General features: G+C 37.7%; 1 protein-coding gene across 1 annotated transcript in view; it reads right to left on the reverse strand.

The window, feature by feature from the left end:
- Catsperb (cation channel sperm associated auxiliary subunit beta) overlaps positions 1-17,919 on the reverse strand; it is a 103,887-nt gene that overhangs the window by 64,238 nt on the left and 21,730 nt on the right. Inside the window, exons 5-6 of the mRNA XM_047539410.1 lie at positions 17,031-17,126; positions 4,907-5,056 (exon numbers count right to left, since the gene is read on the reverse strand). Of these exons, the coding sequence (XP_047395366.1) occupies positions 4,907-5,056; positions 17,031-17,126 (246 nt within the window). The remainder of the gene's footprint in view (positions 1-4,906; positions 5,057-17,030; positions 17,127-17,919) is intronic.

The raw sequence follows: 17,919 nt of genomic DNA on the forward strand, positions 1-17,919 counted from the left end.
GATGAATTAACTGCAGGTTACACTGCAGAATTTTAGCCAACCATCTCATTGACTCCAAGAATAGTTACCTCGGGGAATGTTCTGTCCTTAAGCCCTCTTAATGTATTGTTTTATCCTAAAAATATCTCCCAAGCTGTAGCTAATTATTAAGTATTTTGTTCATATTGAAGGGATCATAATACTCCACTCCAAAATATGCCACTTAACACCAAGACAAGTTTGCATAAACAGACATTACCTGAAAGCCCTACCCTCCATGAGTTTTCTGATATTTCCTAGCTACTTCTTCACAACTTACTGTCCCTTGAAACCCCACCCCCATTTTCTTTGTGAAAATGGTGTATAAGTTCCAAGTTTAAGCACTTTGGTTGTACTGGGGCAGGAACAGAAACAGGGAGACCACTTAAGAGACTGGATTATTCTAGCAGACACTGTTGAGTTGACATAGGATTTTAACAGAGGAGAGAAGTGGTCACACATGGAGGCAGCATTGTTCTGGATTGTTGTGAGTGTAAGATCAGTCAAGAAGGTGTCCCACGTTTCAGTTTGACTAACTGAATGCTAATTGGGATAAGGAATACTGGAACAAATTTTAGAAGGTGATGAGTAAAGATAGTTCTGGGTTAGACTTGTTGTGTTTGAGATGTCTATTAGACATCAAGAGGAAATGTAAAATTGACAATTGAACTTAGGAGGCGTTTGGTCTTAGAGGAGCAGTCAGCACCAGCAATATAGATTTGGGATTCATTAGCCTTCAGATGGAATTACTGCAAGAGACTGGATTGAGTCTTCCAGAGAGAAAATGTGGCCACAGAAGGAAGAAGAGTCAAGGACAAAGACCCAGGTTCATCAACATTGAGAGGTCACACCAAAAAGGAGTCAGCCTAGAAAACTAAGGAGTAACCAATGAACTGCAATAAAAGCAACTGAAGGGGGTGCCAAGAAAGTTAAGAGGAGAAAGTATTTTGAGGAGAGAGTTGTCAACTGCCTTAAAGTTAGGGAGGGAAAGTAGAATAAGGATAAAGAACGGACTGTTAGAATTGGGCAATGTGGAGATTGTGGGTGATCTCAAGAAGAACTGTTCGGATAGACTGTTGGGAAAAAAGTCTGATTTGCAGTAGAATGAAGATAAAATGTGAAGTGAAAAGAGCAGCACCATTTATGATAAAATCTTTCCATAAAATTTGCTTTGAAGAACAGAGAATTGGAGAATGGGAGTAAAGTGAGATGAATGAAGGCTTGTTAGGATGGGGACACTGGGGCTTGATGGTGTGTGGATGGACAAGATCAGAGAGGAGGGAGACCATGATGGACCAGGAGGGAAAGGAGAGTGCAAGCGGGTGCAGGAGTAAAGTTCTTCAGATGGTGGGAAGGAATAGGATCCAGGACAGCAGGGGTGAGGGCTGGTCTCTGATGGCAGCTGAGACAATGGATACAAGCATGAGTGAGTGGGAGCGCAGGCTGGCAGGCTCCTTGTGATAAATCTTTATTTTCTCTGTGAAATTAGACAGCCGAGAGTGAGAGGGCAAGAAGGTGACGTTGAGTGTGTGAGAAGTAGGAAGAGATAGGCTAAGGTCATACTGCAGAGTGGGAAAATAAATATAATAGGGAGGAGGGACAGGGTGTCAAGGCAGTGCCACGTGCCCTATTGAGTTCTACCATCATAAATTTAAAGGGAGACCAGCCTGTGGAATTCTAAAATGAGACTAGTGAGCAATTATTTTCTAGGAACAATGTGCTCCTGCTCTGCCAGGAGCACAGGTAGCCTTAACTAGAGTTGGGATCATACAAGGAAGAAAGAGAAGGGTGAGAAAGCTACAGAGTATTTACAAGGATGGAACCTGAAGATCATGGTGAGAGAAGAGGGAAATAAGGATGTTGGATGGTGAAAAAAGTGGTAGTAACAATGGATCAAAGACCCAATGAGATCAAAGGAATGCTGGAATATGAATTCTGGAAAAGGTAGACTAGAGGGCAGTACAGAGTGTGAGAGTCTTGCAGTGGAGATTTGGAGATACTGACAATATTAGAGATTATGAGGTCAGGACTATGGCCAGAGAAGTGAGAGGAAGGCAAGGTCACTGAAGGAGAGGAGGCCTTGGAACTGGGTAACCCATACCGTGGTTATCCATCTGGATAGTGAAGGTACTGAAAACAGCGACAGAAATCAAGGTGGAGAGGAAGGCTGAGACCAGAGGCTAAACTCATTAAGAGTTCCAATGACAGGGAAGTGCTACCTGAGAGCAGACCTGATGGGATATGTCATGAGTGTCCTAGAGGAGGATTGTGGGTTCAAAATGGAGCACATGGGGCCACTGGATTACTCTTCTCACCATTAACATCGTGTGGAATGAAGGCTGGGAGGATGAACAAGAGTCTTGCAAAGGAAATGCTGGTTAAGGCAGTGGCAACCCGACACTGTGGCAGCTTCTGTTTCTGCCCCTGGACAGTGGCAGTCAGTTGGGGGAAAGGGGGCTTCATCTAACAAACAGGTTGCTGAAATCAATTCTTGGATGAAAGTCTGAGGTGGTCTGTGAATGTGGATCCTGGCCATTAAGCTGCCCCTTCCCTCCTCCATGACTTTTGTTTGAATGCTAGGATGGAGCTTGAGGAATGGAGAAAGGCTGCTCTACTGTGGCTCATGGAAGGCAGGCAGGTATTGGTGTTTGAATAAAGAGAAGGAGAAGGAGATCTAGCCTGGTGTCCATGAAGCCAAAGAGGAAAAAAGGCTGTTTACATCGGGGCTGTCATAGCCTGGTAGAGGGACAGCAGAGAGGGGATGGACACATGACTTATGACCAATTATTTCAGCAGAAGCAGGCATTCAAAACTGGAGAAAATTAACGGACTGTAGACTATTAGGAAGTCAAGGCTGTGTCTATTCCAAACCAATGCACACTGTTTTAATCTACTGCTTTATTATAAAGTCATGGTAGGGCAAGTTTTTGTTCTTTTATTATTTTCTAAAATTATATTTGCTATTCATGGTATATTACTCTTTCAAGTGAATTCTGGAATTGATTTGTTAATTTTCATGCCAAAAAAGAAAAAAAAAAGGGGGGGGGGGGATGTACCCTTTGCCAAATGGAATAAAACAAAACAAAAAATAATGCCATAATTTTTCTTCAAACTGTATTGAATTGATTGACATATTTGGAAACAATTAACATCTTTACAATACTCTAAGTTCCTACTGATGAACATGAATTATTTTATTTTACTTTTTTATGGACTCTATTAGGTTTCATAATATCTATACAATAGGTCTTGCAACTTTTTTTTTTTTTTTTAATTCCTAGGTATTGTTTGGGATTTCTTGTCTTACAAACAGGGTTCTCATAATTATAACCTCGGGACTGGGGATGTAGCTCAGTGGTACACCATGTTGCCTGGCACACATGAGGCCCTAGGTATAATCCTTGGCACTGAGAAAAAGGAAAAAAAAAAGATAAAATTATAGTTTTGAATTGTCTTTGGGGGGTGGTTTTTACATATTAGATTATTATTATTATTATTAGGTTATTAGATTTTATAACCTGATAGTTCTCTCATATTTGTTCAGATTGTTTACTTTTTGGCTTTTATGTAGATATATTTATTACCTGAGTAATAAAAATTTCTTAGTTTTTAATGTTTGTTTCTTATTTGCCTTTTATATTAATTTGAACTGAGTACTAACTAGTAGGTAAGCAATGACTGAGGAAAAACAATTAGAGTAATGCTGTTAATAGTTGAAATGTGTAATGGTGATGTGATATTATGAAATAATATTTAGTCTTCATACCCAGAGCTCCTAAGAGTCTTGGAATTTCCTGTGTGACAGAAGCATCTTTTGTGACTCTTGATGGGCTGGTCATCAGAACTGAACCATGACAAGCGTGAAACTTTGAGCCCCATAGCCCTCTTCCAGGAAGGCAAGAGAAGTTGGAGACCAAGTTCATGACTGATCTTGCCAATGTGATGGAGCCTCCATAAAAATCTCTAAGGTAGAGGTTTTGGAGAACTTCTGGATTGATAAATATATCCAGGTACAGGGGAGGCAGCATAAGTAACTTCATGAGGATGGAACTTGCTGTGTTTGGGACCTTTCTAAATTTGCTCTATGTACCTCTTCATCCGACTCTTTATCTGTAAGAAACTCGTAAATAAGTGAGAATGTTCCTCTGAGTTCTGGGAGCTGTTCTAGCAATTATCAATTAAGGAGGGGTCATGGAAACCCTCTGATAGGGTTGGTTAGAAGTAGCTGGTTAGAAGTACAGGTTACAACCTGGCACTGAAAGTGGGAGGTAACCTGATGGGGCTAGGACTCCAACCTGGGGGGGGTCTGTGCTAATGCCAGGTAACCAAAGCCAGAAGTGAATTAAATCATAGGCCACCCACTTGGTGTCAGCAAGGAACTGAAGAAATGCTTGGTGTGGAAAGTCTATACGATCGGTGTCTCAAGTGTTGTAAAGGAGAATAAAGAAGAAAAGGTTATTTTTCCCTGTGCACATGCTGTTAGATATTATAGTAGCAGTGAAAAAACATACACATAAAAAATAAAATAATGTGATACCTTAGGAACAATAATAGCTACTTTCATATGGAAGAAATATCAAGCAGATTAAAAACAATGCATAATCTTTGTGAAGAAGTAACATACTAGTAGAGGGCAGAGCATAAATGAAATTAGGAGAGATACTTAAGCCACTATTGACATGGTAAAAAATCCTGAGAAAAAATATCCACACTATGTCATACTTGTAAGTAGTTAAGGTAGAGTGGCAAAGAGTAAATTCATGAGTGTTTTTAGAAAACATTTTCACTCCCGTTCGCCTATACGTTTAGTTTACTGCCAGTTAAACAACATCTTTAACAAATGCAAACCACTACTTCCTTCCGACATTCAATAAAATTGTAAACTTACCATTATATGTTGTGTTCAAAATGAAGCCAATTAAAGCTACATCATTGGCACAGGGGCACTTTGTCACTTTGACATCTGTCACATGTGGAAACAATGTATTGATCTCATTTTGTATCATCACCCTTCCAAGAATCCACTGAAGAATAGGTTCTAAAAAAAATAAAAATAAATAAAATAAAAATTTTTAAAAGAGAATAGGTTCTGTGGAAATAAAATTTAGGTGTTTAAACTGTGGCAGTACCTTACTACTTTCCTTTAAAAGTTTTAGATAAACTATAAAGGAACTATTCTATAGTTTAAAAAATGGGTACAGTTGGCTCTCATTCTTCATTGGTTGAAAGTAGGTCTGTTTTTATTTTCCAGAGTAGAAGGAATGAAGCCTAATTCCCTTGGCGTGAGCCTCACAAGATCACATTGCCGAAGAATATATGGGATGGGAGACATTACTTGGGCCATATTTGGATAAAAAACATAATAGGATCTATGCCTAGGAATGGAATCACTCCAACACAGGATATGCATGGTTATAACTTAGAGAATAGCTTATGCCCAAGAGTCCACATCTACCTTTCCTTATCTTCCCCAATTCCATCAAACAACAGTAGATAAATAAAAGTTAGAATAAATTCAGAGTAGTAGTGGAAAACAAGGGAAATTGTCATTAGTAGCCAAGAGACTTAGAAGGGTTTCTGGAAAATAGAAAAGTTAGGAGTGGACTAACAGGAAAAACCAATTAGCAGTGAGACTTCTTCAACCCAGCATGGTCTGAATAGCAAAACAAGTGGCAAAGAAGGTCTTTCACATGACCCACAAGGACTTCCAAGACCTGGAGTATTTAGATTCTCACCTTTAATTTTTGCTAGATAGATTATAGGTCATGTACCTTTGAATATTTGTTTTTCTCTCATTTTTCCAGTCTCTTTTTGGATATCACCCTCTCTGTGAAGCCTTCCACGAACCCCTACAGTAAGACTACCCCCATCCCTCATGCTCCAGGAGAGCCTTGAACGTCAGTGGAACTAGAAGAATGAAATGGCACTCTTCTTTACCAGAGTAGGATAGGTCGTGATTCTTTTGGAAGAACTTAATCAGACAAGGCTTTACACATTTTAAAACTTATTCATGGATATGCAACAGGTTGGAGCTAAAGTCAAATTATCATGCATAAAACTTGAGGCTGGGGGACAAAAAGATAGTCAATATAGGTAACAAATGATTGGGTCAGATCAGGAAGATGCAGGCTCATTGGAAAGGAAAGGAAATCAAATGCTAATGTCTTCAAAGGCCTCCCCACCCTCCGATCTGTTGCCAAGGCTACCTGCCTCCAGGGAATTGCTCCTCCCTGCAGGGAGTTGTAGGAGTTGTTAATGAGGCACCTCCTGGGTGGCTCCTTTCCTGCACTTTGGGCAGACATGGAGAGGCACCCCTGGAAGCCTTCTTTCCCACCTTTTGGTCACTAGTCACTAGGCAAGATAAGGGGAGAAGGAGAGCATGAGAACAAAGGAAGTAGAATGTATTAAAGGGGCAGGGCACTCCCACTGCCTTGGACACCCAGCGCTGGGCCCCCTTCTCTGCGGAGAAGTCTCTCTCTGTTCTATCCTTTAAATAAAACTTGCTCTCTATGCTTGCCTCAGCATTTTTTGGGTGTTCAATCTTCACATCTGAGGAAATGGAACTCAACCCTGATTGATTCTCATCACCATCAACAAAACAACAGAAGAACTTATTTTCCTGAAAAAAAATCATCTGAAAACATTGAGGAAAGGAATCTGAAACCCAGATCCATGAGTTTGCAGCTAGGTCTACGTGGGCCTGTCTGAGCCTAGCAATCCAGTGGAAAGTAAAAAACTGGGAGCATTTCACCTGGGGGAACACAGAACAGCTCTCCATGACCATTGCACAGGTTCCTGTGCCCAACCCTCAGGACCGTCTGGGAGATAATCTGAAAGCGCTGGGACAGGAGAGATGGAGTTTGGAGACTAAATCAGAGACCAGGAATTGTGAGGTCTACAGGCAATGCAAGGAGCTAAGAACAGGTTACACATGAGTGAAACCTGAAGGAGATTCCTGGAGTGCAGTCTTCCAACATGGACTGACAATTGCTGTGTCACGGAGGCACACTGATATAAAATCTCCAGACCAACTGGCACACGGCAATGATACTGAGTGCGCTTGGCCTATACCTGGCCTCCAGGAGTTCAGCTTCCAGGACTAATTCTCCCACCATCCTGAATGTGGAGCTATCACAAACTCCAGACAACCCCACCGATTGGCTGGAAGGGAAGCTGAGAAACTCTTGAACTCCAGTGGAAACAATTGTTCACTTTTCCATCAAGCTCCTCCCCACACCCATAGCTCTACCATTTTTAAAACCAAGTATTTTTCATGCATCAGTTTATTGAAGACTGGGATGTAAGAATAGTACATTACAGTTTTGTTGTGTATTCCTTTTTTTAAATATCTATCTATCTATCCTCTCATTTATCTGTTTCCCTGGATTTTCTTTCTCTTTTCTCCTGCTAATAACCAACCTCTGTTATTCCTCTTTCACTCTTCCTATAATTTTTTTACTTCTGTCTTCTCACCTCCTTCCTCATAAACATCACATCCTACACCACTTCTGTTCTCTCTTTGTCCACCATGTAAAAGTGTAAACCCTTTTTTAAACTTACTGTTTATATTGTAGATAATAATTGAACACATCATTTTTTGTTTATTGTGATAAAACTGTAGGCATCTTAATAGGAGCTATATAGGTTAAGGCTAAATATTGTTTGTATTGTGTGCTATTACTATTGTTATCCCTCTTAAAGATGAGGTACTGGAAACCTTCAGGGACACTCTAAGTCTAAAGGGTAGAAACTGTACTGCTCCAGATCCACACTTCTAGATGAGAAGACATATAGACAACATGAAAAAACAAGGGAACAAAGCACCCCAAACAAACCAAGATGCTCCAATAATAGAATTCATTGACAATATAGTAGAAGAATGTCAACAAAGGAGTTTAGAACATACATAGTTAAACTGATACACAACATAAAGGACAATGTGAGTAGTGAAATCAGACATAAATTTCAGGAGGGGAAAGATCACTTCAATAAAGAGATAGAGATTCTAAAAAAAATCAAGCAGAAATCCTTGAAATGAAGGAATCAATAAACCAAATTAAAAATTCAATGGAAAGCATCACCTACAGACTAGACCACTTGGAAGACAGAACCGCAGGCAATGAAGGCAAAAATATCATCAAAATAAAGTTGACTACATAGAGAAGATGGTAAGAAATTGTGAACAGAACTTCCAAGAATGGGATAATATGAAAAGACCAAATTTAAGATTTATCAGGATAGCTGAAGGCATGGAGTTACAAACCAAATGAATGTAAAATCTTTTCAATAAAATAATATCAGAAAATTCCCCAAACCTAAAGAATGAAATGGAAAATCAAATAGAAGAGGCTTACAGGACCCCAAATATACATGTTTCAGTCAGCTTTTCCACTGCTTGGTTAAATGATCTGACCAGCACAATTATAGAGGAAGAAAGGTTTATTTGTGGGCTCACAGTTTCAGAGGTCTTAGTCATAAAAGGCCAATTCCATTCCTTGGGGCTTGAGGCGAGGCAGAACATCATGGCAGAGGGAAGCAGATTGCATCATCAGGAAGCATAAAGAGAGTCTCCACTCTCCAGATACAAAATACATACCCCAAAGTCACACCCCAATTCCAACCTCCTCCAGCCACACTCTACCACTTCAATTAATCCCATCATGGATTAATTCACTGATTGGGTTAAGACTCTTACAACCTAATCATTTCTCCTCTGAACCTTCCTACATTGTCTCATTTGAGCTTTTGGGGGACAATTCACATCCAAACCATAACAGCACATTATAATGAAAATGCCTAGCATACAGAATAAGGATAGAATTTTAAAGACTGTGGGAGAAAAATATCAGATTATATATAGGGGGAAACTAATTCTGATCTCAACTGATTTCTCAACTCAATCCTCAAAGTGATGAGGTCCTAGAACAATATATACCAAGCTCTGAAAGAAAATGGATGCCAACCAAGAATTTTATATCCAGCAAAATTAAGCTTCAGATTTGAAGATGAAATAAAAACCTTTCATGACAAAAGTTAAAAGAATTCACAGCTAGAAAGCTAGCACTAAAGAACATTATCAACAAAATTGAAATAAAAACCTTTCATGATAAAAGTTAAAAGAATTCACAACTAGAAAGCCTGCACCACAGAACATTATCAACAAAATAATCTATGAGGATGAAATGAAAAAAAAAAAAAGTGAAAACCAGTAAAGGGAGGAACTACACTAAAGGAATCATCAATCAAAAGAGAAACTAAGTCAAATTAAAAATCAGAAATAAACCAAAATGATCAGGAATACAAAACATGTCTCAATAATAACTCTGAATGTTAACAGTCTGAACTCATCAATCAAAAGACATACGGTGGCTGACAGGATTAAAAAACAAGAGCCGACAATGTGCTATCTCCAAGAGACTCACCTCATAGGCAAAGACATCCACAGACTGAAGGTAAAAGGATGGGAAAAAACATACTACTCACACATATCTTGTAAAAAAACAGGGGTTTCCATCTCATATCAGAAAAAGTGGACTTCAAGCCAGAGTTAATCAGAAGGGACAAAGAAGGACATTTCATACTGCTTAAGGGAATTATACATCAGCAAGGCATAACAATTGTAAAGATTTATGCCCCACATAATGAAGCACCTACCTATATCAAACAAACCCTTCTCAATTTCAAGAATCAAATAGACCAAAGCACAATAATACTGGCTGACTTTTACATACTACGCTCTTGCTACTGGATAGATCCTCCAAAGACTAAACAAAGAAACTACAGAGTTAAATGGTATAATCAATAATTTAGACTTAACAGACATACATAGAATATTTCATCCAACAAGCAAATACACTTTTTCTCAGCAGCACGTGATCCATCTCTAAAATATACCATATCTTATACCACAAAGCAACTCTTAGCAGATACAAAAAATTGAGACAATAACCTGCATTCTATCAGATCATAATGGAATAAAATTAGAAGTCAACAATAAAATAAAAATAGAAGCTTTTCTAACATGTGCAGACTAAATACCATGCTATTGAATGATGACTGGATAAAAGAAGAAATCAGGGAGGAAATAAAAAATACTTAGAGGTAAATGAGAACACTGATACAACATATCAAAATCTCTGGGACACTATGAAGGCAGTTCGTAGAGGAAAATTCACTGCATTGAGCTCATTCATTAAAAGTCCAGAACATCAACAAATAAAAGACTTAACATTACATCTTAAAGTCCTAGAAAAAGAAGAAAAAAATCAACACCAAAAGCAGCAGAAGACAGGAAATAATTAAAATCAGAGCTGAAATCAAGGAAATTGAAACAAAAAAAATTCAAACAATTGACAAAACAAAAATCTGACTCTTTGAAAAAACAGATAAAATTGATAAACACTTACCCATGCTAACAGAGAGAAAGAGAAAACCCAAATTACTAAAATTTGTGATGAGAAAGTAAATAACACAATGGACACTACTGAAATACAGAAGATAATCAGAAACTATATTGAAAATTTGTACTCCAATAAGAGAGAAAATTTTAAAGATAGTGACAAAGTTCTAGAGACATAAACCTACCCAAACTGAATCAGGACATCCACAATTTAAACAGATCAATTTTAAGCAATGAAACAGAAGAAGTCATCAAAAGCCTACCAATCAAGAAAAGCCCAAGACCACAGGGATTCTCAGTGGAGTTCTACAAGTCCTTCAAAGAAGAATTAACACCAATATTCCTCAAACTATTCCATGAAATAGAAAAGGAGGGCACACTTTCAAACTCATTCTATAAAACTAGTATCACCCTAATACCAAAACCAGACAAAGACACATCAAGGAAAGAAAATTTCACATCAATATCCCTCATGAACATAGATGCAAAAATTCTCAATAAAATTCTGGTGAGTTGCATACAAAAACATATTAAAAAGATAGTGCACTATGATCAAGTGGGGTTCATCCCAGGGATGTAAGGTTGGTTCAACATCAGGAAATAAATAAATGTAATACATCACATCAATAGACTTAAAGATAAGAATCATATGATGATCTCAATAGATGCAGAAAAAGCATTTGATAAAATACAGCACCTCTTCTTGTTCAAAACACTAGAAATACTAGGGATAGTAGGAGCAGACCTCAGCATTGTAAAAGCTATCTATGCTATACCCAAAGCCAACATCATTCTAAATGGAGAAAAATTGAAAACATTCACTCTAAAAACTGGAATAAGACAAAGATGCCCTCTTTCACTACTTCTATTCAACATTGTCCTTGAAATTCTAGCCAGAGCAATTAGAGGAAAGAAATTAAAGGAATATGAATAGGAAAAGAAGAACTCAAACTATCATTATTTGCCGATGACCTGGTTCTATATTTAGAAGATCCAAGAAATTCCACCAGAAAACTTCTAGAACTAATAAATGAATTCAGCAAAGAAGCAGGATATAAAATCAATACCAATAAATCAAACACATTCCCATACATCAGTGATGAATCCACTGAAAAAGAAATTAGGACAACTACCCCATTCATAATAGCCTCAAAAAATAAAATACTTAGGAATCAATCTAACAAAAGAGGTGAAAGACCTCTGCAATGAAAACTACAGAACTTTAAAGGAAGAAATTGAAGAAGACCTTAGAAGATGGAAAGATATCCCATGTCCTTGGATAGGCAGAATTAATATTGTCAAAATGGCCATCCTACTTGTTGGGCGCAGTGGTGCATGCCTGTAATCCTAACGACTCAGGAGGCTGAGGAAGGAGGGTTTTGAGTTCGAAGTTTTTCTCAGCAACTTAGTGAGGCCCTAAGCAACTCAGCGAGACCCTGTCTCTAAATAAAATATAAAAAGGACTGGGACTGTGGCTCAGTGGTTCAGGATCCCTGGGTACAGTCCCCAGTAACAACAACAACAAAATGGCCATACTACTGAAAGTGTTGTACAGATTTAATGCAATCCCTATTAAAATCCCAATGACATTCTTCATAGAATTAGAAAAAGCAATCATGAAATTCATTTGGAAAAATAAGAGACCCAGAATAACCAAAGCAATCCTCAGCCAGAAGAGTGAAGCAGGAGGCATCACAATATCAGACCTCAAACTATACTACAGAGTCATAGTAACACAAATGGCCTGGCATTGGCACCAAAACAGACATGTAGACCAATGGTACAGAATAGAAGACACAAAGACAAACCCACACAAATAAAATTATCTCATACTAGACAAAGGTACCAAAAAATACATTGGAGAAAAGATAGCCTCTTCAACAAATGATGCTGGGAAAACTGTAAATCCATATGAAGCAAAATGAAATTAGATTCCTATCTCTCCCCCTGCACAAAACTTAACTCAAAGTGGTTCAAGGACCTAGGCATTATACCAGAGACCCTGTACCTACTAGAAGAAAAAGTAGGTCCAACTCTCCATCATGTCAGTTTAGGAACTGAATTCCTCAATAAGACTCCTAAAGCATAAGAAGTCAAAACAAGAATCAATAAATGGGATAGTATTAAACTAAAAAGCTTCTTCACAGTAAAGGAAACAATCAAGAATGTGAAGAAAGAGTCTACAGAATGGGAGAAAAATCTTTATCACATGCACCTCAGATAGAGCATTAATCTCCAGGATATATAAAGAACCCAAAAATCTTAACACCAAAACCCCCCCCAAATAACCCAATCAATAAATGGGCAAAGGAACTGAACAGACACTTCACAAAAGAAGAAATATGATCGATTAACAAATATATGAAAAAATGTTCAACATCTCTAGCAATTAGAGAAATGCATCACAACTACTCTAAGATTTCATCTCACCCAAGTCAAAATGGCAATTTTCAAGAATACAAGCAACAATAAATGTTGGAAAGTATGTAGGGATAAAGGTAAACTCTTATGTTGTTGGTGGGACTGCAGATTGGTGCAATCATTGTGGAAAGCAGTAAGGAGATTCCTCAGAAAACATGGAATGGAACCACCATTTGACCCAGCAATCCCACTCCTCAGTTTATACCCCAGGGACTTAAAATCAGCATACTACAGTGACACAGTCACATCAATGTTTATAGCAATTCAACACACAACAGCTAAACCATGGAAACAATCTAGGTGCCCTTCAACAGATGAATAGATAAATAAAATGTGGTATATATACACACAATGGAATATTACTCAGCCTTAAAGAATGAAATGATGGCATTTGCCAGTAAATGAATGGAGCTGGAAAATATCATGCTGAGTGAAATAAACCAATGCCCCAAAGGCAGAATGTTTTCTCTGATATGTAGATGCTAATTCTTGATAGCGGGTGGGGTTAGGGAAAAATAGAAGTACTTTGAATTAGACAGAAGGGAGCAAAGGGAGGAGAGGGATTACGGGGATAGGAAGGATGGTAGAATGAATCAGACATTATTACCCTATGTGCATATATGATTACATGACCTGTGTAGCTATCTATACATCATGTTCAAACAGACACAAGAGAAGTTAAACTTCATTTATTTATGATGTGTCAAAATGCATTCTAATGTCATGTGTAATTAATTAGAACAAATTTAAAAATAAATATTTAGATTAAGTAAAAAAAATAAGGAAGAAATTTTCAGAAGAAAAGAATTTTTACTTCTGAGAAAGAAAAAAATGAGAAAAGAGCATACAGAAAGTAAGCCGAGGCAACTTGAAAGAATACTGCCATTTGAGTTTCAAAAATAGTCAAAGGACTTTGAAGAACAGAGACATCTAATAATTAATTCTTTAGCTGTTTATATTCTATAGTGTAAATCTCTGTCTGCCCAAATTTTAAACAAAATCTGCTGCAAACTCAAAGACTGTGAGGCATTTTTTCACTTTGTGCAAAGCAAGAAGCAAGCTAGGTTTCTATCTAGGTTGACTTAGTGTGTAGCTCAGGTACATCAGAAAAGGGAAAGAAACACGAAGTATAAGTTAACTCATTCAGTAGTAAGGCACTCAGGCATTCAAAGAAATTAGGCTAAGGCAGCTGACATTTGGGGTGTAGCAGGGCATGTTTTCAGGTCATTCACACCCAAATCTTAAGAGGACTGGAAGGTTTAAGCTCACATTTGGAACAAGACTGGGCTTAGCTGACAATGCTTCTGTACTTACAAACAAACTCTTCAAGGTCAGATACTGTATTTTAAGCAATATAAGAACCAGGGAGTGATTGGAAGTTTTGACTGCTGCTGAGAAACTAAAGAAGAGACAGAAAAGTGATCTATGTGAAGGTCACTGGGGATAGAGATTCAGAGCAGTGTGAGTACAGCAGACAGGAAGCAAGATGAGTGGTTTGGGGCTTGCATTAAATATGAAGCCATAGACACAAGAATTTTAATGTCTCTTTTTAAAAATATTTTTTTAGTTGTAGATGGACACAGTACCTTTATTTATTTAATTGTTTGTTTGTTTATGTACAGTGCTGAGGATTGAACCCAGGGCCTCACACATGCTGGGCAAGCTCTCCACCACTGAGCCACAACCCCAGACCCTCAACACCCCTTTCACGTTTAAGAGTGAGTAAAGATTTCTAACCTTACCCTGCCTTTCCCCTTGATCCTACTTCCAAGTGTGTCCCCATGTCTTCACCAATTCAGTAAATGATACCGTCCTCTGCTTGATGGCTCAGCAGGAAATGGAGGGTTCATCATGCTTCTCGTGCTGCCCACCAGGAAGCCATTCGGCTCTGCTTCCAGAGCGTGTCCGAGGGCTTTCATGCCTCTCCAACTGCGCTGCTACTACAAGGCCCACGCTCCCTGACCACCTCCTGAGTGGATTGTTCCAACAGTTGCTAACCTTGCCTTTGTCCTGTTCTTGCCTCTCTTCCTCAAGAGTCAACTTTCGACACAGCTAGCCAAAGGAACCTTCCTAAGGCACAAGTCAGGTTGATCATTTCCCTGCTTAACTCATTCTAATGGCTTTTCGCTGCAATTAGAACGAAGTCCACACTTTTTACTATGATCCCGGCCAGTCTCCAAACGCATCAGGCACTGACTGACCGCTCTCTCAGTTTCCGGGCTTCTGCAACACTGGACTTTAAATTCTCACGCAAATCAATCTCATTTCTGCATCTCGAATCTATTAAGATCTAATCTTTTAAGATCTAATTTGTGAATTTTTCGATGCCATAGTACTTCTGTACATTCAAAACAAATACGAGTTAAAATGTTAATGCAGTGAATCTCAACATGTAAGTGATTCGGGTTTCAGATTTTTTTTTTAAATTGAAATAATTTTTTTATGATAGAAATTTACTTTTTAAATTTTTTCTAATTAGTTATACATGGCAGTAGAATAATTGTTTTATTTTACATTTGTTCCAATGATTTCTTTTAAATTGAAATAATTTTAGATTGGTATTTAATACCTAATAGTAGTATGTGATAGCCAAGTATCAGAGCCCTGAAGCCAGGATTATAATTACTATTGAATAATTAATTGGCTCACTATTTTTTTAATTTTGGAAATTGTGGGAAAGAAAACCAAAAAAGTAAAACATTTTGCCATTATTGTTTCAGATATTTTAATTCCTATATGTGTGTAGGGGGGCTGCTGGGATCAAACCCATGACTTTGAACATGCTAGACACATGCTCTACCACTGAGATGCACCCCCAGTCCTAGATAATTTCATTTGGTTAAAGAAATAAAACAATACAGATAAGACTGAAGGCATCTCTGTCCACTCCATAGTCCCACTCTCAAGTTACCCCCAAATGCATACAGAATTACTGTATATATTTCTGATCCATGTGTTTATGTTTTATACGATATATACATGTGCATGAAGACTATCTAGCATGGCTTTGTTTTCTGTTTTTGATAAATATTCTCCTGCTCTATTCTGCAACTTGATTTTCACTCAATGCTTTTGAGTTTAGTACTTGATGATATTTATGGGTCTATATATAATTTTAACAGAATATTCCAACATGTATTGTTTTTTTTCCCTCATTTATGGGCATTTAGGTGGTTTCTGTTCTTTTTTTTTTTTTTTTTCTTGTTACAAATAATTCTATAGTAAGTAGGCCTGTAGGTACTTCTTGGGCACCTATGTAACTCATATTCTTCTAGGGTCATTTTCAGTCCTCACTGTACATCAGAATAATGTTGGAGGATTTCCTAAAACCACAGATGCTTGACTCTATCTGTAGACAGCAAATTTTAATTTGTGTATGACAGAGTTGAGACATCTTTTTTTTAAAGGTCCCCAGGTGACTCTTTGCATAAAATGTAATGTTTAGTTATTTTAACTCTTCAGTCTTCATAGCATCATATCAAATTGGGACTAAGATAATAAAACCAAAAAAGGTGGGGAAAGACAAGATGCAGGACTGAGTTTTTCTTTTAAAACTTATGCTACCGTGGTACAGGTGATTCAAAAATTGGGCTATCAATTTCCTATCGGACAACTGAAAAAGAAAAGTCTATTAAGTTATATCACTCAGTGTTCATGAGCTTGAAACAACTATTTTTAATTAATAAAACCAACTATTCTTACTAAGACTGAGCAAGATTTTCTTTTTAACCAGTGACCTTCCCAAAGAAGACCATGATGCAACAAGTGACACCTAAGATGTCAAGGCTGACTTTAAGAGCCATTCTTTAAAGTGACCTCTGAGATGGCTACGGTAAAAGATGCTCTTCTATATTTATTTATTTTTTAGTATGTCTTTTAGTTGTCAGTGGACCTTTATTTTATTTATATGTGGTGCTGAGAATCGAACCCAGAGCCTCACATATCCTAGGCAAGTGATCTACCACTGAGCCACAACCCCAGTCCTGTATTTCCACATTTATAAAGCACTCTACGCAGATCTGTTAATAAACAGTTACCCATACACATTCGTTTGTTTTTCTGCCCCATCAGGTTGTGAGCCCCTCAAGGGTCATAATCATCTAGAACCTAGCAGAGTCTGGCATATAGTAGATAACAAAGTTGGCTGAAGGAATATGTAAATTCCATTCTACTTTTATCAGTTGGTACTTACCTCGAACACTATCCAGTAAGGTTCCCTCAGTAGCATAAATATTTAATCCTTTATGTAAAGTTATCCTTACTAACCATTCTTCTACAGCTGCGATATCTGAAAATAAAAAGACAAAATCCAACTACTGTTATGTTGATAAAATTTAAGGATATATGAACATGACAAATAATGATGACTTTTCCTCTTCCAACCACTTCGTATTTGTCGTTTCCCAATTTTTCCTACAAACATTTTGCTGATGAAATAATGAAAAAGGATTATGCAGTGATCTTACCATCACAGCAATGAATCTGTTACTAATATTTTCAATCATAAGTTTTTTCCTGGAGTTGTTGTAGCTTGGTAAACAAATTACGACCTTCTTGTGAAGTGGTATATTACTTAAAAGTAGCCATCAGAGAAAAAAGTCCAGGTCCTGACAGCTTCGTGACTGAATTCTACCAAACATTTAAGGAAGAACTAATAGTAGCTCTTCTAAAAAAAATTTAGGAGCAGAAAATGCTTCAAAACTCATTCTATGAGGCCAGCATTTCTCTGATCTCAAAACCAGACAAGGATACAACAAAAAGAGAAAACTTCAGGCTCACATCCTTGATGAACACCAACATAAAAATCCTCAACGAAATACTAGAAAACTGAATCCAAAAGGATGTCATGAAGATCATTAGCCATTTCAAGTGGGATTCATTCCAGGGATACAAGGATTATGATTAAAAAGTAAGAAAACAACCCATTTTAAAAATGGGCAAAGAAACTGAACAGACATTTGTCAAAAAAAGACATACAAATGGATGACAGGTATGAAAAAATGACCAATAACACTAGTTATCAGAGAAATGCAAATCAAAATCACGAGAAAACTCCTCACACCTGTTAGAATGGCAATTAA

This window comes from Sciurus carolinensis, chromosome 2 (genome assembly GCF_902686445.1).
Source record: "Sciurus carolinensis chromosome 2, mSciCar1.2, whole genome shotgun sequence".
Classification (NCBI taxonomy): domain Eukaryota; kingdom Metazoa; phylum Chordata; class Mammalia; order Rodentia; family Sciuridae; genus Sciurus; species Sciurus carolinensis.